The sequence below is a fragment of the Schistocerca piceifrons genome, chromosome 1 (genome assembly GCF_021461385.2).
Source record: "Schistocerca piceifrons isolate TAMUIC-IGC-003096 chromosome 1, iqSchPice1.1, whole genome shotgun sequence".
Lineage (NCBI taxonomy): Eukaryota > Metazoa > Arthropoda > Insecta > Orthoptera > Acrididae > Schistocerca > Schistocerca piceifrons.
The window spans coordinates 43,897,915-43,924,615 of record NC_060138.1 but is presented as its reverse complement, the minus strand read 5'-3'; the positions used below and the strand labels follow the sequence as shown (position 1 = coordinate 43,924,615).

General features: G+C 39.7%; 1 protein-coding gene across 1 annotated transcript in view; it reads right to left on the bottom strand.

Annotated features, from left to right (window-relative positions):
* Positions 1 to 25,631, bottom strand: part of LOC124797781 (anaphase-promoting complex subunit 1) — a 349,586-nt gene extending 323,955 nt beyond the window's left edge. The window contains exons 1-2 of the mRNA XM_047260813.1: positions 25,475 to 25,631; positions 25,264 to 25,401 (exon numbers count right to left, since the gene is read on the bottom strand). Of these exons, the coding sequence (XP_047116769.1) occupies positions 25,264 to 25,401; positions 25,475 to 25,498 (162 nt within the window). The 5' untranslated portion in view covers positions 25,499 to 25,631. The remainder of the gene's footprint in view (positions 1 to 25,263; positions 25,402 to 25,474) is intronic.
* Between the last annotated feature and the right edge of the window lie 1,070 nt (positions 25,632 to 26,701).

The following is a 26,701-nucleotide window of genomic DNA, read 5'->3' as shown; positions in this document are numbered from 1 at the left end:
ACCAGGACCACTACTTCGCTTTCCAGTGTGCCGCCTGACACAGGAGAAACTGAAAGTAGTGAAGCAGGACTTCTCATTCATGTTAGCACAGGAAATCTGCTGCCCATCGAGCAGCAGCTTTTCATCTACAATGCATATGGGCTCAAATGAGAACTGTGGACGGTGCCCATGAGTGGATTACAGACAGTTCAACGCCTGAACTACCTGCTCAATGCCAGAACTATCTCCAACTAGTATTCAATACTGTTTATTGAAGATTTCGCGTTTTACGTCCATCGTAAGTGCAGTCTTACTACACTGGATTTAGTATGTGCATTCTACCAAATATCTGTGGCACCAGACAACATTGCTGAGACCACTGTCTGCACACTGAGTTCACCAGAATGCCTTTTGGACTTTTTAATGCTGACCAAACATTTCAACGATTTACTGATGAGATTATAAGTGACCTAAATTTTGTTATGTGTACAAAGACGGCATTTTGGTCATGTCAAGCCCAAGGTAGAACACCTGTCAAAATTACAGCAGATTTTCACTCACCTTCGTACACACGGTCTGCTTATCAACCTGTCAAACTGCATCTTCAGAGCAGCTGGTTTTCAATTCCCAGGCTACACCATCAATGCTCAAGGCACATTGCCGCCACAGGAGATAGTCAAAGCTAAGTTAATTTTCCCGGCCTACAACAGTTAGAGAATTATGACGATTCTTTGGCGTCACCAATTTCTATCATTGTTCGTTCCCAATCATGCTGTCCTGTTTGCACCACTGAATAAAGTCTTGCGTGGTGCATTGAAGCCAAAAGACAAACTGCCATGGAATAGCAAAGCTGACTTGGCATTTAACAAGGCTAAGACTACCATCGCAGAAGCTACTATGTTAGCATACCCAGTTCCACAGGTGCCTCTCACCCTAATGGTTAACGCATCTGCCACTTTAATCGGTGTTGCACTACACCAGCAAGCACCTGAAATCCTGGTAGCCCTCAGCTCTTTTCAGTCAAATATTATTGCCATCACAGCTCACCATCTGGTCCTTGTAGGACCATGAACTGTATGCTGCATATTCCCCTATTAAAAAGTTTCATCATATGTTGGAGGGACAGCAGTTCACGCCAGTGACAGACGATAACCCACTGACATACACTTTCCACTAACATCCAGAGAAAGCATCAACACATCAGTTGCACCATCTAGACTGTATCTGACAGTTCACCACTCACACAGTCCATGTCAAGGAACTCCTGAATAAGCCCACAGATGATCTCTCTTGGAGTCAAGTGATCAGTGACACAATTGACTTTGAAGTTCCCTCAGCGGTGCAGGGAAGGGGGGAGGGGTATCAGTTTATATAACGAAAAATTTAGATTTATAGCTTTTTACAACCCTAGCTGATATAACTGGAATGAACACTGAAAAGGACTGTGAAATTGCAGCTATAAAAATTATTAAGTTAAGCATGGTTATTGCTACAGTTTACTGACCACCATGTGGAATTTTTGAACTTTTCTTAAATAAATTGGAGTCACTGCTAAATAAAATAAAATAAAATAAAACGGATTGCGATTTTATAAACTGTGGTGACTTCATAATTGATTTCCCCACAAAATATAGATACAGAGAGGCCATTTCAATTTATGTGCTCAAGTAAAAGCTGCTAACCAAGTAACAGGCACTTGCAAAACTGCTCTACATAAGTTTCTAGTCAAGGAGTGTTAACACAGCACTTCCCTAAGAATTTCCAATGCAGGCTTTAGTGGCCATCTTGCTCAAATATTACGCTTGAAAATAAGAGGCAGTACTGGTAGCAACACGCCATTAAGAGCCCTATGTAGAAGTTATAGTCCAGATAATATAAACTACACTGCTTGACAACCTCTAAAGAACACATACATTGTTGGACAGAAATCAAGGTAATGATGGATGACATAAAACACAGTACATACATAAAAAGGGTGGAGGGTATATTTATAATGAAAAATTGTACAGATTTCACTACATGGGAATGCAGGATAAAAAGATATAAATAACATTCATATTTGACACAGCTCAGACTTCCAACATAAAGGTTGATACCAGACTCTCAGTAAGGAATATGACCTTCTCAGGCACTGATGCACATTTTGCACTTGTTCTGGCTACCAAACTGTTGACGAGTCCTTGCGAAAATTTTCCAACTCCTCTCTAAAGGCAGTTTTCAGTTCTTGCATGGTTTGGGGAGGCAATGTTCCATGAGAAACACATGTGCCAAGGACATCCAAGGAATCCTATACAGGGTGTAAGTCCAGGGAGTAAACATGCCATTCAATGCAGTCAATATCTTCACTTTCCAGAGTGTCCAACACTCCAGTGGTCCTGTGTATGTATGTGTGTGTGTGGAGGGGGAACACTGCTGTCCACAAAGAGAAAGACGGGACCTACTGAACCTTTAAACAGATGGGACATAATTCAGAGTTATCATCCTGCAATAGCACTGGGCTGCAACAGTACTTCATGCAGAGATATGCAGCAGTGTTCAGCCATTGTGCACAATCTCTGTCCACACCATAATGTCTAGATCATACTGATGATATTCATGAACTTTCTGTGGAGTGTAATGTGTTCCCCTCTTTACACACTAATTGGTGCCCTGAACCACTTGCCACTCTGAAGAAGGATTCATTGGAGAACATCACTCTGGACCACTGTTGCTGACCGCAACCAACATCTACGTCTACATCTACATGATTACTCTGCTATTTACAATTAAGTGCCTGGCAGATGGTTCAATGAACCACCTTCAAGCTGTCTCTCTACCGTTCCACTCTCAAATGGAGCGCGGGAAAAACGAGCACTTAAATTTTTCTGTGCGGGCCCTGATTTCCCTTATTTTATTGTGATGATCATTTCTCCCTATGTAGGTGGGTGCCAACAGAATGTTTTCACAATCGGAGGAGAAAACTAGTGATTGAAATTTCATGAGAACATCCTGTCGCAACAAAAAACGCCTTTGTTTTAATGATTGCCACTCCAATTCACGTATCATGTCTGTGGCACTATCTCCCCTACTTCATGATAATACAAAACGAGCTGCCCTTCTTGTACTTTTTCGATGTCATCTGTCGGTTGAATTTACAGCCCTCAGATTTGTATGACTTATCGCGTAATCGAAATTTAGCGGATTTCTTTTAGTACTCATGTGAATAACTTCACACTTTTCTTTATTCAGGATCAATTGCCACTTTTCGCACCATGTAGATATCTTATCTAAATCATTTTGAAATTTGCTTTGGTCATCTGATGACTTTACAAATGGTAAATGACAGCATCATCTGCAAACAATCTAAGATGGCTACTGAGATTGTCTCCTATGTCGCTAATATAGATCAGGAACAATAGAGGGCCTATAACACTTCCTTGGGGAACACCGGTGTTTTACTCTATGACTTTCCATCTATTACTATGAACTGTGACCTTTCAGACAGGAAATCATAAATCCAGTCGCACAACTGAGGCGATATTCCATAGGCAGGCAGTTTGGTTAGAAGACACGTGAGGGGAATGCTGTCGAAAGCCTTCTGGAAATCTAAAAATACGAAATCAATTTGACATCCCCTATCGATAGCACTCATTACTTCATAAGTATAAAGAGCTAGTTTTGTTTCGCAAGAAAGATATTTTCTGAATCAGTGATGATTACGTGTCAATAAATTGTTTTCTTCGAGGTACTTCATAATGTTCGAATACAGTACATGTTCAAAAACCCTACTGTAAATCGGCATTAGTGATATGGGCCTGTAATTCAACAGATTACTTCTACTTCCCTTTTTGGGTGTTGGTGTGACTTGAGCAATTTTCCAGTCTTTAGATACGGATCTTTCTGTGAAGGAGCGGTTGTATATAAATGCTAAATATGGAGCAATTGTATCAGCATACTCTGAGAGGAACCTGACTGGTATACAATCTGGACTGGAAGCCTTGCTTTTATCAAGTGATTTAAGTTGCTTTGCGACACCAAGGATATCTATTTCTATGTTTCTAATCTTGGCAGTTGTTCTTGATTGGAGTTCAGGAATACTTACTTTGTCTCCTTTGGTGAAGGAGTTTTACAAAATTGTGTTTAATAACTATGCTTTAGTGGCACTGTCATGAGTGACTTCACCATTCTTATCGCACAGTGAAGGTATTGATTGTGTCTTGCCACTGGTGCGCTTTATGTATGACCAGAATCTCTCTGGGTTTTCTGCCAGATTTTGAGACAGAGTTTCATTGTGGAAATTACTGAAAGCATCTTGCATTGAAGTACGCACTATATTTTGAGCTTCTGCAAAATTTTGCCAGTCTTGGGGATTTTGCATTCCTTTAAACATGCTTCTTGCTCCAGCAAACTCTTTCTTGAGGATGCTATAGTTGAAGTGGGATGCATTTAGCAGGCTCCTAAGCATAAAAACCAGCCAGATTTAATCACCACGAAACGGTTCTGGTACAGACACACACACTGGTAGCAGTTACAAAGTCTTCCGCAACCTGCCTAGAAGTGAGATGCCTGTTCCTTTTCACCACTAAGGCTATGTAAGAATCCTTGCAGTGTGGTGGTCTGTCTACAACCACCAGCACACTTTCACATAGTATTTCCATCTTCAGCAGCCTTTTTAATCATGAAATGGTACTTTTGGACACACCCATTACTGTCACTGCAATAGTGACTCTTTGGCTGACTTTGAGCAGTCCAGTTGCTCGTCCACAATCTTAAGCACTCAAATGATGTCTTGAAGACATGTTGCCATACAACATGGAATGTCACACTAACTAGTTCCACAATCTTTGTACTGTACTTCATGAAAAGTCGAATGCATATGGAGCATTTATGCACAAGCTTCCCTGCAGTTAACACGTCCTGTCCTCCACGTTTCCTTCAATTATCACTGGTTGGGTGTTCCACAGTAAATGTTGGTTGTTCTGTGTCAATTGGTTCCTTAGCAAGTGTCAATTGTACAGTAGCAATTGTCAAGCTGTGTACCTCAACAGCTTATTAAACACAAAAATAATGACATAAATGAAAAATTCAACACCTTCATTGATACATTAACACATTTTTTCCATTGCATTTCCACAAAAAATTGTAACCATAAGAGGGCAATACTATAATAAACAGCTGGATCACAATGGGAAAAAGTTCCTCACTTGAATTACACATATACTATAAAAATATTCCTCAGTATTAAGAAAAGTAATAAGAGCAGCAAAAATATAACACGTAATGATGAATATATTTTTAATACAGCAAATAAAGTGAAGGAGTATTATAAAAAAACTGGGGAAAACAAGAGCATCATGTAATAATATAACACTAACACAAGAAAATAAAAAAATATATCAAACTACTTAAAAGAAGCCAACACATTTAACAACTTTTCCACAGGTGTTGCTGATAATACAATAAGATCAAACCATCAAGCCAATGAATTTAAAACAAGTGCATGTAGAGGACCAATATATACAAACTCTATCTCACGCCTCCGTAGCGCAGCAGTAGTGTTAGCGCCTACCACGCAAGGGGACCAGCGTTTGATTCCCAGCAGAGGACTGGGTGTTGGATGTCCCTCATCATCATGTAAGTCGCTGAAGTGGCAGTAACTAAAAAGACTTGCAATATGGCAGCCGAACCCCGAAGGGGATATCCCAGCCAATAAATGCCATATGATCATTTCATTTCACAACATGGAGTAGAAAAAGCATCAAAAGGACTAAAAAACCCCAACTCTACATCTACATCTACATCTACATCTACATCCATACTCCACAAGCCACCTGACGGTGTGTGGCGGAGGGTACCTGGAGTACCTCTATTGGTTCTCCCTTCTATTCCAGTCTTGTATTTTTCGTGGAAAGAAGGATTGTCGGTATGCTTCTGTGTGGGCTCTAATACCTCTGATTTTATCCTCATGGTCTCTTCGCAAGATACACGTAGGAGGGAGGAATATACTGCTTGACTCTTCGGTGAAGGTATGTTCTCGAAACTTTAACAAAAGCCCGTACCGGGCTACTAAGTGTCTCTCCTGCAGAGTCTTCCACTGGAGTTTATCTATCATCTCCATAACGCTTTCGCGATTACTAAATGATCCTGTAACGAAGTGCGCTGCTCTCCGTTGGATCTTCTCTATCTCTTCTATCAACCCTATCTGGTACGGATCCCACACTGCTGAGCAGTATTCAAGCAGTGGGCGAACAAGCGTACTGTAACCTACTTCCTTTGTTTTCGGATTGCATTTCCTTAGGATTCTTCCAATGAATCTCAGTCTGGCAGCTGCTTTACCAACGATCAACTTTATATGATCATTCCATTTTAAATCACTCCTAATGCATACTCCCAGATAATTTATGGAATTAACTGCTTCCAGTTGCTGACCTACTATTTTGTAGCTAAATGATAAGGGGTCTATCTTTCTATATATTCACAGCACATTACACTTGTCTACATTGAGATTCAATTGCCATTCCCTGCACCATGTGTCAATTCGTTGCAGATCCTCCTGCATTTCAGTACAATTTTCCATTATTACAACTTCTCGTTACACCACAGCATCATCTGCAAAAAGCCTCAGTGAACTTCCAATGTCATCCACAAGGTCATTTATGTATATTGTGAATAGCAACGGTCCTATGCCACTCCCCTGCGGCACACCTGAAATCACTCTTACTTCGGAGGACTTCTCTCCATTGAGAATGACATGCTGCGTTCTGTTATCTAGGAACTCTTCACAATCCAATCACACAATTGGTCTGATAGTCCATATGCTCTTACTTTGTTCATTAAACGACTCTGGGGAACTGTATCGAACGCCTTGCGGAAGTCAAGAAACACGAGATCTACCTGGGAACCCGTGTCTATGGCTCTCTGAGTCTTTTCGAAACCCATGCTGATTCCTACAGAGTAGATTTCTAGTCTCCAGAAAAGTCATTATACTCGAACATAATACGTGATCCAAAATTCTACAACTGATCTACCTTAGAGATATAGGTCTATAGTTCTGCACATCTGTTCGACGTCCCTTCTTGAAAACGGGGATGATCTGTGCTGTTTTCCAATCCTTTGGAACGCAACGCTCTTCTAGAGACCTACGGTACACCGCTGCAAGAAGGGGGGCAAGTTCCTTCGCGTACTCTGTGTGAAATCGAACTGGTATCCCATCAGATCCAGCGGACTTTCCTCTTTTGAGCAATTTTAATTGTTTCTCTATCCCTCTGTCGTCTATTTCGATATCTACCATATTGTCATCTGTGCGACAATCTAAAGAAGGAACTACAGTACAGTCTTCCTCTGTGAAACAGCTTTGGAAAAAGACATTTAGTATTTCGGCCTTTAGTCTGTCATCCTCTGTTTCAGTACCATTTTGGTCACAGAGTGTCTGGACATTTTGTTTTGATCCACCTACCGCTTTGACATAAGACCAAAATTTCTTAGGATTTTCTGCCAAGTCAGTACGTAGAACTTTACTTTCGAATTCATTGAACGCCTCTCGCATAGCCCTCCTCACATTACATTTCGCTTTGCATGATTTTTGTTTGTCTGCAAGGCTTTGGCTATGTTTATGTTTGCTGTGAAGTTCCCTTTGCTTCCGCAGCAATTTTCTAACTCGTTTGTTGTACCACGGTGGCTCTCTTCCATCTCTTAGGATCTTGCTTGGCACATACTCATCTAACGCATATTGTACGATGGTTCTGAACTTTGTCCACTGATCCTCAACACTATCTGTACGTGAGACAAAACTTTTGTGTTGAGCCATCAGGTACTCTGTAATCTGCTTTTTGTCACTTCTGATAAACAGAAAAATTTTCCTATACCTTTTTTAATATTTCTATTTACGGCTGAAATCATCGATGCAGTAACCGCTTTATGATCACTGATTCCCTGTTCTGCGTTAACTGTTGCAAATAGTTCGGGCTTGTCACCAGAAAGTCTAATATGTTATCGCCACGAGTCGGTTCTCTGTTTAACTGCTCAAGGTAGTTTTCAGATAAAGCACTTAAAAAAATTTCACTGGATTCTTTGTCCCTGCCATCCATTATGAACATTTGAGTCTCCCAGTCTATATCCGGCAAACTAAAATCTCCACCCAGAACTATAACATGGTGGGGAAATCTACTCAAAATATTTTCCAAATTATCCTTCAGGTGCTCAGCCACAACAGCTGCTGAGCCAGGGGGCCTATAGAGACATCCAATTACCATGTCTAAGCCTGCTTTAACCGTGACCTTCACTCAAATTATTTCACATTTCGGATCTCCGTCAATTTCCTTCAATACTATTGCACTTCTTATCGCTATAAACACGGCGCCCCCTTCACTGTCCAGCCTGTCGCTGCGGTATACATTCCAATCTGAGTTTAGGATTTCATTACTGTTTACGTCTGGTTTAAAGCCAACTTTCAATCCCTAGTACTATATGGGCATTGTGACCGTTTATTAATGAGAGCAGTTCTGGGACCTTTCTATAGACGATCCTGCAGTGTACTATTAGCACATTAATATTGTTATTCCCTGTTGCATTTTGCCTACTCCTACCTTGCTGCGTCTCAGGAGGTGTCTTGTCGGGCCTAGGGAGGGAATTCTCTAACCTAAAAATCCCACATGTGCACTCCACACGTACTCCGCTACCCTTGTAGCCGCTTCCGGCGTGTAGTGCACACCTGACCTATCCAGGGAGACCCTACATTTCTCCACCCGATAGCGGAGGTCGAGAAATTTGCACCCCAGATCTCCGCAGAATCGTCTGAGCCTCTGGTTTAAGCCTTCTACTCGGCTCCAAACCAGAGGACCGCGATCAGTTCTGGGAACGATACTGCAAATAGTTAGCTCAGATTCCATCCCGCGAGCGAGGCTTTCCACCTTCACCAATTCCGCCAGCCGCCTGTACGAACTGAGGATGACCTCTGAACCCAGACGGCAGGAGTCATTGGTGCCAACATGAGCAACAATTTGCAGTCGGGTGCACCCTGTGCTCTCTATCGCCGCCGGCAGGGCCTCCTCCACATCTCGGATGAGGCCGCCCGGCAAGAAGACAGAGTGAACACTGCCCTTCTTCCCCGACCTTTTCGCTATTTCCCTAAGGGGCTCCATCACCCGCCTAACGTTGGAGCTCCCAATAACTAATAAACTAATAAACCCCTCCCCCCATGTGCCTGCTTGGACCTCGCTGAAGGAGCGGCCACATGTCCACTCACAGGCAGAGCGGGCGATGCTACACAGCCAGCCTCCACATTGACCCTCCGCCTCGTGCGCCGCGAACACCGCTGAACCCACCACTCCCCTTGGGGAGAGCGTAGCCCAACCGCGCCCAGTACCCACGAAGATGTCTCGACAGCAGGGACAGTGGGTGAAGCATGTAACACCTGGGGTGTACCATGCGACACACAAGACTCCCCACTGCCGCTACACTCTGTTGGCACTGCTGCTGTCTCTGCTACAATCTTAAAGAACAGTGTACCAAACCTAATTTAAATACTAACAAATCAAGCAGGCATTTTCCCTAATGTATTGAAAACATCTAAATTTATCCCAGTACATCAAAAAAGTGAGAGAAATAATGTAAATAACTTCAGACCCATCACAATTTCCTCTTGTATTTCGAAAATATTAGTAAAAATTATGTACATCAAACTTACGCGATTTGCAAATAAAAACAATATCCTATGTAATGAACATCATAGATTCAGAAATAAGAGGTCAACCACAACTGTTATTTATGAGTGCATTAATTGTATAAAAAGCCTGACCAACAAGCAACAGGAATCTACAGGAGTATTTATTGACTTATGTAAAACTTTTGACATGGTGGATCATAAGATTCAGTTGGGTCAATCCATATCAAGTGGCCCAGCATTGGTTGCTTGACCATCTCAGAGAAATTTTATATTTGCTGGGTGAATTCCCCAATGTTTAGTAGTAAACATCACAGTCACAAAAATATTTTTTTAAAAATTTATTGTTCATTATTTTGAAATGGTGAGCATATTTGTTCCAGGCCGCATGTGTTTTCTCGTATTTGCAAGCATCTACATTTCTTACAATTATTCAGTAGTGGATTGTCCCAAGCCATTCAGATAAAATGCATTTAGTTGAACACACTTTGGGCTACAAATTAACATCATTATCACTTAGCTGAATGTATTCTTTAATATATTTTTAATAGTTCAAAGTTATCAGCCACAAATTTAAAAAACTCAATTTTTGAACAGTAGTTTTCCGAAGAAAGATTAATTTCTCAACTTTAATATTTTTCTGTTATTACACTGTATAGTATAGTTACTTTTTATACTTAAAAAAATTGATATTTTTTTTTTATTTTTCCTTTATGTGGCCTGCAATATTTTTGTTGGGGGACCAGATAAAAATCTGAAAATTTCACAGTTAGTGGGCCTTCAAGATATCAAACTTCAGTACAAATTTCAACTTTGAGATTCAATTGGAAGTTATGGAAGAAAGATTACAAACACGAGTCAAAAATACGTTTTTTAACATCTGCGATATCTGGTAGGCATTATGTAACACACTACATTACACTAGCTAATGATTATTTGTCGAAACAATGATGTGGTAATTGGTTCAGCAGGCTAATAATTGCATCTGCAAGCCTATACAAGTCTGGTTGTTGTCTTCTCCCTTACACCAACAATCGTCTACTCACACTTCAAGCTAGAAGTTCTTGAAGTGTGCAGTTGAAAAATGGTGTCTCAGTGTTCTGTTGGTGTTATTATTAATGAAGCATGTCATAAAAGTGTGTATGGAGTGTATCCTAAAGACATTACTTTAATCGAAGATTACAGTGAAGAAGAAAATGTGTTGTTTTACTTACGAGTCGGCCCAGAGGCCAAATCAACATGAAAGTACCATGAAATGAACCACTTAAAAAAATTTCATCACCTTTCTGGCCAGTCTTGCATGGACCCTTTTGAGAAACATACGAAACCTATAACAAAAGGTCTGCGAGAAATAACACTTGATCATTACTCTAAAAATAAAAGCCCTTTTGTCAATCTCATACCACGAAAATCATTGTCTCCATCATGTTATTCTAAGATATTTGTAATCCACAACAGAAAGGACAGTGAAACCTCAGATACAGAATTTTGTGACTTATCAGCAACCATTAAAAAAATAGATACAGCTTGTGAATTCCTGGGTATATCGCCTGCTAGTAAAATTAGAAAACTAAGTCAAGATAAAAGACCAAGTGCCTTGAATACAAACATTGAGAAAGTGGCAGCTACAGTCAAAAAGAATTTGGAACCTTCATTTCAAAATATAATTTGTACTAAAACAGATGGAAGTTCTACAACTTCACCAACCGAATATGATGATTTGATAGAACAACTGAAAACTAAATGCAGTACTTCAAACAAAGAGGATAAAATTAAGATTATCAGTTTACTGCCGAATTCTTGGAGTCGAGCAAAAGTCAGTGATGAATTTAATGTGTCAGAACATCTTGTTAAGTTAACAAGGCAATTAGTAAAAGAACAGGGGATTTTGCCAGCATTACAAAAGAAAAGTGCATCTAATTTGGTAGATGAAACACAATCAATAAAGTTATTAAGTATTATGACGATGAAAATAACAGCCGTTTGCTGTCTGGCAAAAAAGACTGTTTCTGTGAAAGACAATGGATCTAAGACTCAAAGACAAAAAAGGTTAATATTGTGCAATTTAAATAAACTATTCACTGAATTTAAAGAAGAAAATCCTGACATTAAAATTCGAAGATCAAAGTTTTGCGAGTTGAGACCAAGATGTATTGTTGCAGGGGCATCTGGCACCCATAATGTTTGTGTTTGTTTGTATCATCAGAAAGTAAAGTTGATGACAGATGGGGCCAATCTTAGAGTTGACTATAAAGACCTTTTGGAAGTTGTGGTATGCAATATTGACAGTTACAATTGTATGATCAAGGGAAAATGTGAAGATTGTCCAGGCAAACAAGCCTTACTTGAAGAATCCAAAGAAGACGATTTGATGCCTGACAATATAAAATACAAAAAAGACAGAACTGAAATGGTGACAGTCATAAAATCATGAGAAGAGTTTTTTGAAGTGTTGGTGGCTAACCTTGAAAATCTGAAAATGCATCACTTCATTGCAAAAGCTCAAAGTAAATTTTTGAAAGGCAAAAAGCAAACCTTGGCAGCTGATGAATGCTTAGTTCCTGCTGACTTTTCGGAAAATTATTCCTTTTTTGTTCAAGATGAAGTACAAGGGCATCACTGTGTAAATAAACAGACCACAGTTCATCCATTTGTATTCTGTTATAAAGATGATGATAAACTAATGAGCCACAGCTTTTGTGTCATAAGTGACTACCCTGAACACAACACTACAGCATTGCAGATTTTTCAACTAAAACTAACAGACTACATTAAACAGCACCACCCTTCCATAAAAAAACTGATTTACTTATCGGATGGGGCAGCAAGTCAATATAAAAACAAAACAAAAAATTATTAACATCTCCTTTCATAAAGAAGATTTTGGGTTTGATGTACAATGGCACTTTTTTGCTTCATGCCATGGGAAGAATGCTTGTGATGGTGTCGGGGGTACAACAAAGTGAGCTGTCACAAAAGCAAGTCTGCAGTGGACCGATGACAATCATGTCATAACACCTCAAGAAATGTTTGAACTCTGTAAAAAACATATCAAAGGAATCACCTATGTTTTTGTGCAATGTGAGGAAATACAAGAAGTCTATGACAGTTTCTTGAAGGAAAGATACAACACTTGTCAGAAGATTAAAGGCACTCGATCTTTTCATTGTTTTGTAACCCATTCACACAACTTACTGAAGTGTAAGATCACATCAACTTGGTCTGATAGTGAATTTCATCAGTGTGGAAAAACTTGTACAACTGGTTCCTCAAAATAAAGACACAGTGGCTTGTGTTCACGATGAACAGTGGTGGATTGGCGAAGTTGATAATATTGACCGTCAAAACCAGGATGCACATGTTGTATTTTTAAAAAATTGAGCAGGATCAAGTTTGGATGACACTTAAAAATACACTAAAGAAGCTGTCTCCTATGGAATTTACAACTGCGAATGGGCAAACTTATAATCTAACACCCAAACTGAGTGAACAAATTTCTCAAATGTTCAATGAGCAATGTACTAAAAACAAATAACAAAAAGAACAATATAACGTAATTATTAGGCTTATTTTCAATACAAAAAGTAAGTAATCATATATATGATTAACTTATATACTGTAACTGGTATATTTTATTCCATAAGCCTAGATATCGCAGATGTTAAAAAGTGTATTTTTGACTCGTGTTTGTAAATTTTTTTTCCATAACTTCCAATTGAATCTCAAAGTTGAAATTTATACTGAAGTTTGATATCATAAAGGTCTATTAACTGCAAAATTTTCAGGTTTTTTATCTGGTCCCCCAACAAAGACAAAGCAAGCCACAAAAAGGAAAAACTTTAAAAAATCTGTTAAAAAAATAGTGTACATTAAAGCTGAGAAATTAATCTTTCTTTGGAAAACTACTGTTCAAAAATTGAGTTTTCTTAAATTTGTGGATGATAACTTTGAAATATTAAAAATATATTAAAGAATACATTCAGCTAAGCGATAATGATGTTAATTTGTACCCCAGAGTGTGTTGAACTAAATGCATTTCATCTGAAAGGCATGGGACAATCCACTACTGAATAATTGTAAAAAATGTAGATGCTTGCAAATACGAAAAAACGCATGCGGCTTGGAACAAATATGGTTGCCATTAAACAATAAATTTTTTAAAAAATATTTTTGTGACTACTAAACATTTTGGAATTCACCCAGCAAATATAAAATTTTTCTGAGATGGTCAAGCAACCAATTATTTTTTTCTTGGACCACTTGGTATGGATTGACCCAGCTGTCAAAGCTTGAAAAATATGGTATTCAAGGTCTGTCCAATGATTGGACCTGTTCCTTCCTTAGCAAATACAAGCAACCACTTTGCATCAAGCACACGAATGTCAACCTAAATGTGTGCATCATGCACACAAAGCTCTACCAAAAAACTATTTTTTCTGACTATAAACTAATTAAGTATGGTGCACTCCAAGAAACAGTAACGGAACCCATTTTGTCCCTGCTACACATACAAGGGGTGTTTGAAAAGTCCGTGCAAAGTGCGAGAGATGGCACCACCGGCATGTATAGAGGTCATGTTTAGTTAGTAGCATCTTTGGAAAGAATGCACCCCAAGTTTCAGCCATATTGGTCTATTTCTATGTGTTTGGCATTCGTGTTAATCAAGGAAGTCAAGTTATTGTCAAAAAATGGATGAAAAAGAATTTCGTGTGGTGATTAAACATTATTTTATGAAAGGCAAAATGCCTCAGGAGACAAAAGAGAAGCTTGATAAACATTACGGTGACTCTGCACCTTCGATTACAACAGTTTATAAGTGGTTTCAAAATTTTTGGAGTGGCCATATGGGCACAAGTGATGCTGAATGTTCTGGACGCCCTGTGAAGGTTATAGCTCCAGAAATCATTGATAAAATCCTTGAAATGGTGATGGATGACAGAAGAATTAATGTGCGTGAGATTGCTAGTGCTGTGGGCATCTCGAATGAACAGGTATATAATATTTTGCATATGCATTTGGACACGAGAAAGCTATCCGCAAGGTGGGTTCTGCGATTGCTCACGCTTAAGCAAAAACGGAATCATGTGAAGTGTTGCAAGGATGGTTTGCAGCTGTTCAGGAAGAATCCACAGGAATTTAAGCGTTGTTTGGAGACTGGTAGAGACTTGCCATCAGCAAGGTGACCAACTGCTAGGGGGGTGCAACGCCAATGCCCACAACCTAGTGTGGGGCAGCAAGGACACCAACAGTAGAGGTTAGTACCTTCTTGAATTCCTCTCAGCTAACAACTTAGAGGTCCGGAATAGGGGCAATGAACCTACATTCAGGAATAGCAGAAGGGAAGAAGTAATTGACATAACATTTGGTTCCGTGACGATGGGTAGCTATGTCAAACAATAGCACGTGGTGTTGGAGCCATCCTCATCGGACCACATGTACATTAAATACAAGGTTGAAATTGGAATCAGAGAGGCCATGACTTATAGAAATCCCAGGAAAACAGACTGGGAGACATATAGGAGGGACCTTGACTTAGGCTTATCGAAAATTAAAACCACGATAAGGAAGCCAGTAGAATTTGAGGAAGCAGCAGGGGCTGTTACCTCTGCCATAGTGACCTCATATCAGTACTACAGCACAGTCACCAGGGAGTGCACAAATAGGAGTGTTCCTTGGTGGAATAACAAATTGGAAACGCAAAGAAAACAGGTACAGAGACTGTTTAATGTTGCGAGACGTAAAGGACAATGGGCTAAATATCGTGAGGCCCTTGTCAGTTACAATCTTGCAATAAGACAAGCAAAGGAGGCATCCTGGAAGGCATTCTGTGAGGAAGTGGAAGGCATGGCTGCACAAGCCAGACTTTACAAGATTCTCACTAGAGTACCAACTAATCCAGGAGGTACGGTGAGGAAGGAGGATGGGGAATATACAAAGACAGCACATGAGAAGCTGGAATTGCTCCTCAAAACTCACTTTCCTCAATATGCTCTGCCGGATAACACAGACCAGTATGTGACCCCAGAGAGACAACGGTTCTCAGGCACTTGAAAAGAGGACTGGGAATCGGCCAAAGAGTATGTGAACCTCAACAAAATCCAGTGGGCAGTGGGAACATTCCAACTGTTCAAGTCAGCTGGCCCAGATGAAATTTTTCCAGCTCTCCTGCAACAGGCAGGAGGAAAGCTTATAAGAGTCCTGTGCAGACTATTCAGGATTAGCTTAGCAGTAGGAATCATTCCCAATGTTTGGAGGGCAGTGAATAATGTCCTCATTCCAAAGCCAGGGAGAATTGATCGTACCAAGGCCAAGCATATGAGACCAATCAGTCTGTCCTCCTCCATTCTCAAAACATTGGAAAAACTGGTTAATGTCTATGTTGGGGAGAGGAGGCTAAGTAGGGTCCCACTACACCTGAACCAACACGCATACCAACCAGGCAAATCATGTGAGACAGCTCTCCACCAACTCTTTGGGACGATGGAAAAAGCCCTTCACTTCCAAGAAATAGCCCTCTGCATCTTCCTGGATATCGAGGGGGGCTTTAGTAACACGACCTTCGATTCCAGCAGCAGAGGTGCGTGACCTGGGGACCACTACATGTAAGTGGACCAGAGCCATGCTTAGTGGAAGGAAGGTAGAGGCTATCATGATGAATGAAAAGATGATAATTAAGACCACTAGAGGCTGCCCACAAGGAGGTGTTTTGTCTCCTCTATTGTGGAATCTAGTGGTGAACGAACTCATTGAGGAACTAAATTCCAGACAATGCTTCTGCCAAGGATACGCAGATGACCTTTTCATAGTAAAACTTGGCAAATTCACTGTCACAGACAGGGATATGGCACAAGGAGGGTTGGACATTGTGCAAAAATGGTGCATTAAACTGGATCTGAGAGTTAATCCTAAGAAGACTGTTGTGGTGCCATTTACGAAGAGACATATTCAGCAAGCAAGTTGGAATCTAAAGCTATTCGATGAAACTCTACCTGTGAAGGGGACAGTAAAATATCTAGGGGTAACCTTGGATGAGAAGCTAACTTGGATCCCTCATATTAAGTGTATCTGCTCCAAGGCAAAAAGCACTTTAGTGAGAACTAGGAGGGCTTGTGGCAAAAACTAGAGCCTAAGCCCCAGGTGTATGCACTGGATACACACCACAATGGTTAGACCTAGGATTTCCTATGGGCCCGCAGTGTGGTGGAAGAAGGTAGAACACCGGGTTGCTGCTGAAGAGCTTACTAAGGTGCAGAGATTGGCCTGCTTAGCCATAACGGGCAGAATTAGCAGCACACCAACCCTGGAATGGAAGCCATGCTGGATATCCCTCCACTTCACCTCTGTGTTAAGCTGAAAGCAGCAGCAGGGGCATACAGACTAAAACTGGCCAAAACTGGGTCTCATTCAGATATCCAGAATCACACACTAACATAGTGAGTGAGGTAAATATAGGTATAGCTGGGGAAATGCCAGCCGACTATATAATAACTCCCAACTACTTCGACAAGCCTTACAACATAACAATTGGAAGTAGGGAGCAGTGGGAGAAAACAGTTCAACACCGTACGGGGGACATCGTTTGGTTCGCCGATGGGTCGAAAACAGATCCAAGGCATTGGGGCAGGGTTGTATGGGGTTCAGCCAAGACTGGAGAGCAGCATCTCTCTAGGGAAACTGGCATCTGTATTCCAAGCCGAAATTACTGCAGTCAGGGCATGTGTGGAGGAGAATATGAGTAGGTGCTGCAATGAACATAGCACCTACATCTATTCAGACAGCCAGGCAGCTCTGAAATCATTGGCAGCTCCTGCAACAAGATCTAAGATTGTTGCAGATTGCCAGAGGGTTCTGGTGGAGCTACAGGCAAGCAATAGGGTGTACCTAGTGTGGGTCCCTGGCCGCTCAGGGATCTGTGGCATTGAACGATGGGGGCAACAACTCCATTTATTGGACCGGAAACTGTCTTGACAATCACCAAGGCTATGATCAAATTAGAACTACAGAACTGGCTTAGGAAACAGCACGTAGGATATTGGACCAATGTCCATAAACAATAACATGGTACGGTAATGATGCCAGGCCACGTTTTAAAAGAAGCTCTGTAATCCTGAGATTGAACAGGAAAGAGATCAAACTCATGACTGGACTGATGACAGACCATGGGAACTTCAAAAAACACCTACACACAATGGGTATAATGGAAGAGGACCCTAAATGTAACATCTGTGATGAGGGTGAAGAAACTGCATCTCACCTAATCTTTGAATGCATGGCATTGGAGAGTAAAAGATACAGAATCTTCAGAACAACTAGACCTGAAAAAATTGTATCTAACAAAAAACTGGTAGAGGGACTCCTTGCACTATTTATGGGCACTGGTTGGTTTTATTGGATATACAGGGAGCGATACCGCACAATAAACCTATGTTTCGATGCGGGTAGTGGCGGGTCAGACCAAAGCTGTTTTAGCTCCCCTGTTAAAATCAATCAATCAATCATTGCTTCATCACTGTGGATGAAACATGGACACATTACTATACTCCTGAGACCAAACAACAATCTAAACAATGGGTTACCGAGGGAGAATCTGAACCAAAAAAGGCGAAGACCATTCCTTCGGCCAGAAAGATTATGGCGACTGTCTTTTGGTATTCACAAGGGATAATCCTCATCGACTATCTGGAAAAGGGTAAAACTATTACAAGTGCATATTATTCATCGTTATTCGAGCATTTGAAAACCAAGCTCCAAGAAAAATGCCGGTGATTGGACCACAAAAAAGTCCTTTTCCCTCACGACAATGCACTAGCACACACCTCAGCAGTTGTGGTTGCACAAGTAATGGAAATAGGATTCCAACTTGTTTCACATCCCCCCTATTCTCCAGATTTGGCTCCCTCAGACTACTATTTGTTCCCCAATTTGAAGAAATGGATGGCGGGACAAAGATTTTATTCAAACGAGGAGGTGATTGCAGCAACTAATAGTTATTTTGCAGACTTGGACAATTCCTATTATTCGGAAGGGATCAACAAATTAGAACAGCATTGGACAACGCGTATAAGTCTAACAGGAGACTATGTCAAAAAATAAGAAAAGTTTTACCCCAAACACGTAAGTAGTTTTTGTTTTTGCCCGCACTTTTCAAATGCCCCTCGTAAATGATCTACGCTTACATTTGGATGCTCATAAAACGAACATATTTGCACACGACATCACAATTCTGTTAAAAGGAGAAAGTAAGGAAGAATTACAGCAACCAGTAAACACTGTCACAAAACAACTTGACAGCTGCGCACAGAATAAATCAGATTCTAATAAACAGTAAAAAAAAAAAAAACTATTACACTAAAATTCCACAATTCTGCACACAAGGATAGGAATATCCACAATGATGAACAAGTTGATAACAGTATGGGAAACAAACTCTTAGGAGTATGGCTGCAAAGCTATGTAAACTGGAATAAACACATTCTACATGTATTCTCTGGAAACCACTGTGAAGTGCACGGCAGAGAGTACGTCCCATTGTATTAGTTATTGGGGTTCCTCCCCATTCCAATCTCATATGGAGATTGGTAAGAATTATTGCGGAACTGCCTATACGCATGCTATAATTAATCTAATGTTGTTCTCATAATCTCCATGTGAAAGATAAGTAGAGGGGTTGTAATATATTTCTAGAGTCATCATTTAAAGACAAATTCTAGAAACTTGGAAAGTAGGCTTTCCTACATAATTTATGTCAATCTTCAACAGTCTGCCACTTTAGTTTACTCACAAGGGAACCTCCCCATTGCACCCCCCTCAGATTTAGTTATAAGTTGGCACAGTGGATAGGCCTTGAAAAACGGAACACAGATCAATCGAGAAAACAGGAAGAAGTTGTGTGGAACTATGAAAAAAATTAGTAAAATATACAAACTGAGTAGTACATGAAAAGGTAGGTAACATCAAGGAGAATGTGAGCTCAGGAGCGCCGTGGTCCCATGGTTAGCGTGAGTAGCTGCGGAACAAGACGTCCTTGGTTCAAGTCTTCCCTTGACTGAGAATTTTACTTTCTTTATTTTCGAAAAGTTATGATCTGTCCATTTGTTCATTGACGTCTCTGTTCACTGTAATAAGTTTAGTGTCTGTGTTTTGCAACCGCACCGCGAAACCGTGCGATTAGTAGACGAAAGGACGTGCCTCTCCAATGAGAACCGAAAACATTTGATCGCAAGGTCATAGGTCAACCGATTCCTCCACAGGTAAACACATCTGATATATTCTATACGACACTGGTGACGGCATGTGCGTCACATGACAGGATTATGTTGTCGACCCACTTAACTTGTACACTTAGCGAATGGGTAAAAAGATTCTTCTACCTTGCTCGATTTAGGTTTTCTTGTGGATGTGATAATCACTCCCAAAAAAGTGATGAAAACATAAGAGTTTGTCACATAAACTGAAAATAAAAAATTAAACTGTTCACTCCAGGTAAGACCTGAACCTAGGACCTCTCGTTCCGTGGCTGCTCTCGCTAACCACAGGACCATGGTGCTCCTTGACTCCCATTGTCCTTGATGTTGCCTATCTTCGCATGGACTACTCAGTTCGTATATTTTACTAATTTTTTTCATAGTTCCACACAACTTCTTCCTGTTTTCTCGATTGATCTGTGTTCAGTTTTTCAAGGCCTATCCACTGTGCCAACTTAAAACTAAATCTGAGGGGGGGTGCGATGGGGAGGTTCTCTTGTCAGCATCTCTGTGGCATTCTCCCACATGAAAAAAAAAAAAAAATAAAATAAAATAAAATAAAAAAGAAGAAGAAGAAGAAGAAGAAACATGTGACCACTTGTGCTGCCCTACTCTATATGCATTCAATATCCCCCATTACTCCTTTTCGGTACAGCTCCCACACACTTGACAAATACTCCAGAATGAGTTGTACAAGTGATTTGTAGACTGACTGCATTTTCCCAGTATTTTACCAATAAATCAAAGTCTACCACCTGCTATACCCACAACTGAGCCTGTGTCATCAGTCCATTTCATATCCCTAAAAAGTGTTACACCCAAGTATTTGTATGAGTTGGATGATTCCAACTGAGGTTCACTGATATTAAAGTCGATTTTTTTTTTTTTTTTTTTTTTTTTTTTTTTTTTTTTTTTTTTTTTTTTTTGTGAAGCACACAATTTTACATTTCTGAACATTTGTAACAAGTTTTCTGTCTCTGTGCCACCTTGAAATCTTATCAAAATTTGACTGAATATTTATGCAGCTTCTTCCAGTCAGTACTTTGTTGCAGATAACTGTATATCTGCAAAAAGTTGAGATTACTATTAATATTGTCCACAAGATCATTAACAAACAACATGAACGACAAGTACTGAATATAATTGTACTTATTACAATAAGTGTAAATGTAGTACTGAGTCAAATGCTTACTGGAAATCAAGAAATGCTGCATCTATCTGACTTCCTTGATCCAAAGCTTTCAGTATGTCATGTGAGAAAAATTTGAGTTAGGTTTCACATGATTGATGTTTTTGGAATTTGTCCTGGTAGGCACTGAGGAGGTGATTCTGTTCAAGATACCTCGTTATGTTTGAGCTCAGAATATGTTCTAAGTTTCTACAACAAATTAATGTCAAGGATACTGGACAGTTCTGTGGATCGCTTCTATTACCCTTCTTGTAAATGGGTGCGACCCATGCTTTCTTCCAACTACTAGACACGGTTTTTTGTTCAAGGGATCTACGACAAATTTCACTTAGAGGAGGGGTAACTCAGTGACACCGCCCCCGGTGTAAAACCTGCCCCATGCACCCTCCCACCACCACCTACTCCAGTCCTGTAACCCGGAAGGCGTACACGATCAAAGGCAGAGCCATGTGTGAAAGCACCCACGTAATTTACCAACTGACCTGCCTACACTGTGAAGCTTTCTATGTGGGAATGACCAGCAACAAACTGTCCATTCGCATGAAAAGACACAGGCAGACAGTGTTTGTCGGTAATGAGGATCACCCTGTGGCTAAACATGCCTTGGTGCACGGCCAGCACATCTTGGCACAGTGTTACATTGTCCGGGTTACCTGGACACTTCCCACTAACACCAATTATCAGAACTCCGGAGATGGGAATTTGCCCTTCAATATACCCTCTCTTCCCGTTACCCACCAGGTCTCAACCTCCGCTAATTTCAAGTTGCCGCTGCTCATACCTCACCTGTCATTCAACAACATCTTTACCTCTGTACTTCCGCCTCGACTGACATCTCTGCCCAAACTCTTTGCCTTTACATATGTCTGCTTGTGTCTGTATATGTGCGGATGGATATATGTATGTATGTATGTATGTGTATGTGTGTGTGTGTGTGTGTGTGGGTGCGCGCGCGAGAGTGTATACCTGTCCCTTTTTCCCCCTAAGGTAAGTCTTTCCGCTCCCAGGATTGGAATGACTCCTTACCCTCTCCCTGAAGACCCACATCCTTTCGTCTTTCCCTCTCCTTCCCTCTTTCCTGAAGAAGCAACCGTGGGTTGCGAAAGCTTGAATTTTGTGTGTGTGTTTGTTAGTGTCTCTATCAACATACCAATGCTTTCGTTTGGTAAGTTACATCATCTTTGTTTTTAGATATATCTGTATAGAATCTGATAGAGATGCCATAAGGCCCTGGAGCTTTGATCAATTTCAATGATTTCAGCTGTTACTCAACGCACTGATGTTAACACTTATTTCACTCACCTTTTCAGTGATATGGAGATTAAATTGGGGCAATTCTCATGGGTTTTACTTTGTAAAGGAAGATTTGAAAACACAGTTAAACATTTCAGCTTTTGCTTTGCTACCTTCAATTTCGTTTCCTGTCTCATTTGCTAATGACTGGACACTAACTTTGGTTCCTTAACATATGATAAGAATTTCTTTGGGTTTTGTGAAGGATGATTTGACAGTATTCTACTGTGACAGTCACTGAAGGCTTCACACATTGCTCTGTTGACAGCCAAATGCATTTCATTCTGCATCTCCCTCTGAATAGCAATATGCTTTGTTTTATACCTATTATGTAGTAGTCTCTGTTTCTTTATAAGTTTCTTTAAAGAGCTTGTATTCCATGGAGGGTCCCTTCCATAATGAACAGTTCTACTGTGCACATATCTATGCAGCAATGGTCAACTATTCTTTTAAACTTGAGCCATAGTTAGTCTACATCTCCTGACCTCCACATTGAGAAATAACACTATTGCTTTTTACTCCAGTTTACTGGACACAGATATCTGTCTACTTCCTTTAGTTGTCCTATGTACTTTGGTAATCACAACTATATCATGGTTCGTGATACCAGTGAATACCTCAACACAAAACTCAGCAAGACATGCTTCCTTCTTTGCACACTAAAATCCTGCTGTAATAAGAAAACTCCATTGAATGCATGTGACGCTGTGGGAACAAAGACCAACCAGTGAAGTCTGTTGTTTATTCCAAGGAAGAGTAACTGCTTTTGAGAATTGGATGTTTATTCTATATTTTTCTTTAGAGTTGTCACTTGCGACTGTAAGCTAACCAAATAAATGTCTCACAGTATATGTATGTTTGATTTCTGACCCACAATGCCTATTTTCATTCTTGCTTTAAATATGGGGCCACTTTTCGGGGAAAGTGCAAAGCAACTATCAGCACTTTTGAACTGCAAAACAGGGCTAGTAGAAACACGTTTGGTTGCAAATCTAAAGATACACGTAAACTTCTGTTTAAGAAATATGTGCAGTCTGCAAACTACTGAAAAGGTTGATGAGGAAAAAGTCATTGAGTGGTTGCAAGCCGACTTTATTATTCCAATATTAAGCATTTTGGACAGATGCATCATCAGGTATCTGTAGTGTGTGCCAACTGCTTGAGCCTACGCACCATTTTTAATTTTTCTTCTCGCAAACATACGTTCAGAATTTGTCTTTAAATCAGCGTGCACTAAACGAAGAATTATTTAACTTACATATAACCCAAATCAGCACATCCCTGTGTCAAAATTGTACTTTCCACATGGGAGTTACTTTTTCAACGAACTTCCCAAAAAACATAAAAGCAATGACTGATGTCAAAATATTTGGAGAAATTTTAAAGTTTTCTTCACAGCAACACTGCTTTTACCCCACTGAAGAATATTTACATCTGTGAAGCATACTATATAAATACTTAATGTATGTGGTGTACTGTTGTCATCTTAAATAACTAAGTACTGAAATTACTTTCATCTGTATAAAATGATGTGTCCATGTCTTATGCACATGCTGCTTTGTAGATAACAAGACCAATAAAATATAATCTACGGTCTACCGGAAACAGAAAGAAAATTCATAATGAAAATTAAATAAAAAAATAAAAGCAACTAGCATTAGTTTAAAATAAAGACTGTCTGAAAGATTCAGAAACTGTTTCAAACAGTCTCGCCATCTGATCTGTTATCGCTTTGTATAACAATATAAAAATTTGTTGTTTTAAACAGATGCCAGTTGCTTTTACTTTTTATTTATTTTTCATTGTAAATGGATCAATAAAAATAAAAAATTGTGATGATGCATTAATAACTGTGACAAAAGTGGTGTAAGAAGTAATGATTCTTTTTAAAGAAGGTTATATCATTACACCCAAGTTTTCTCTGTCCTACTGGATGCCATCTTCGCTTTTTCTATGATAAATGTCACCAGTTTTGAGTAGGCTGTCTGTACAATTGACAAACATTGTACTACAAAATCACAGGCCTTAAAAGGGTATATTGGCAATAACTATACGATATACATATTGCAAGATGATAGGAATGCCACTATAGTACCCTACTGTAAGAACACAGTGTGAAGACCATAAAAGCTGGAGCATACTTTTCAACAATTAAATTTGAGAGAATATTGTGCTGTTCTGTACAAACAGAAACCCCTGAGGAAAAGTCATGAAGCCTCTCTCCCTGAACCATTGCTTTCATAACAATTAGAAGATAATGAAACATTCCATCCTGATTTTCAATTGTTTAAACATTTATAACTGAGATATATTGTCACATTTAAGATCGTAGAGTCAGTTATAAAAATGTTAAATAACAGTTGAGCTCTGACAAGTAAACATTGCAGTGTGAATGACTGTTCATGAAAACTGTACTTAGAAATGCCTAACTCAAAAAAGGCAATGGTGGTTGCTTTTCTTGTGGTGTTGTACAACTTGCTTTGAGATGCCAAAATATCTGTTGCCCCAAAAATGTTTATTAATCTGATACAAAATAAGTTATACCAGTTAATTAAATTGGAATGTGTAGTAGGTCTACCTGAAGCACGGAAGCTATAACGTTTTCTATATGTTACTGTACCTGTCTCATTGTGTGGGTACTGTGTGTATCAAATCCTTCAACACCCCCCACAGGCTAAAGTTATAGGGAGAGAGATCAAGCGGTCTTGAAAACTTGGAGATTTACTGCCTTAGCTTACTGTCCCCTCTTCACAAAACATCTCAAGAACTCTTGCAAAAGCTTCAAGTGCAGTGTGAGTTGTCACTTTATTGAGTGTCTGTCTGGTTTCGTAATGATCTCTTTCTTATTCATATTACATAGTCATGAAAGTGCGAAAACATTTTTCGTGCCAATTTTATTTTGACCACCTTGTATTTACCTTGGTATCCTCTGATATTGCAACCTGGCTCAGACGATGAAGCAGAGAGGAGTCTGGATGGTGCTGCCGGTTAATAGCTTCGACTACTACATCTCCCGGATGTCTCTGTAGATGATGCCGTCCGAAAGGCACAAACTCCTACAACAAAATATGCGTAAAGGTTGGTGCCAGAAACGTAAACAAACGCTGTATCAACTGTAGTCATGCCTACCTGCGGTTCAGATGCGGCAATCATGATATCCTCCTCGTTGTCCAGATTTGCTGTCACCTTTTTGACGTCAAATAACTTCCTGCTCTACTCAAAAATAAAAATTTGTGTTGAAAACTACGCATAACCTACTTCACAATCAAGCAAGCGGCACTTTTGAAATGCGCGTGCTCTGACTCTAACACGAGTACCAATAATGAAAATCAAACTCAGCTGTCAAAAAAAGCTGATCTTTATTCCTTTCAGCCGCTGGACGTGCCATCAATAAGATATTTAATATTTACGCACGTTATAAATGATCACGTCCAAACAATTATAAACAAATAATATTTATATTTGTCTTAAGCATCTCCCAAAGTACACAGCCGTTGTGTTACACAATCTGTGTATAAATATATACGGCAACTTGTAAACTTTTAGTTATTCTTTCTCTAAATTAAATGGATAGGTCGATTTCCTCCGAAACATAAAATTTGTAAGAAGTATGAGCACACTTAAAGAAAAGTGATTCATCAGTCGACCTAGTGATTTGCTTGCGCATCAAATCAAAATATTTATAAGACGCTGGGCGTTATATCCATTTTTTTTCATTTATTTTTAGCACACACACACACACACACACACACACACACTAACGTGAACACCTGCTCTTTTATTGGGATCCGCTGTTGTTATTAAATATTATATCTTTCTTCATTTGTGTACGAAATATTTTTCGTACCATACTAACATTTGCCTCGCGAACGTATCATCACAATAAACAGTGCGTAGACCCCCCAATCTATTAGTCAATCAATTATTCAGTCATGAAGCTGATTCCTCAACTATATGCCTACGTACATTAAATTCGAAGAACGTGACCAACATATGCTAATTACACCAGAATACTTTATTAGAGAGCGGATGCATGAAGACATCGTGTTTCTTCATAGATTTTCAAAGTAATAGTAAAAGACTGTCGCTTCTCTTTATTTATTAGAAAAAATGTATTCGGACAAATTATGATACCTCAGATTTATTCAGGCAGTTCCCATATGCTGAGCTACGACATCTGAATGAGAAGTATACTTCTGATACTTCTTATTTACATTGAGCAATCTTCAAAATACACAGATGTGTGGTACAACGTTAACGTGTCCTACAAAAGGCGCCTTGGTAAAATTGTAATGCGACCCACAGTGACATAAATTAAAAAAAATACAGAAAAACTGGCCGTAGTCTATGGATGGC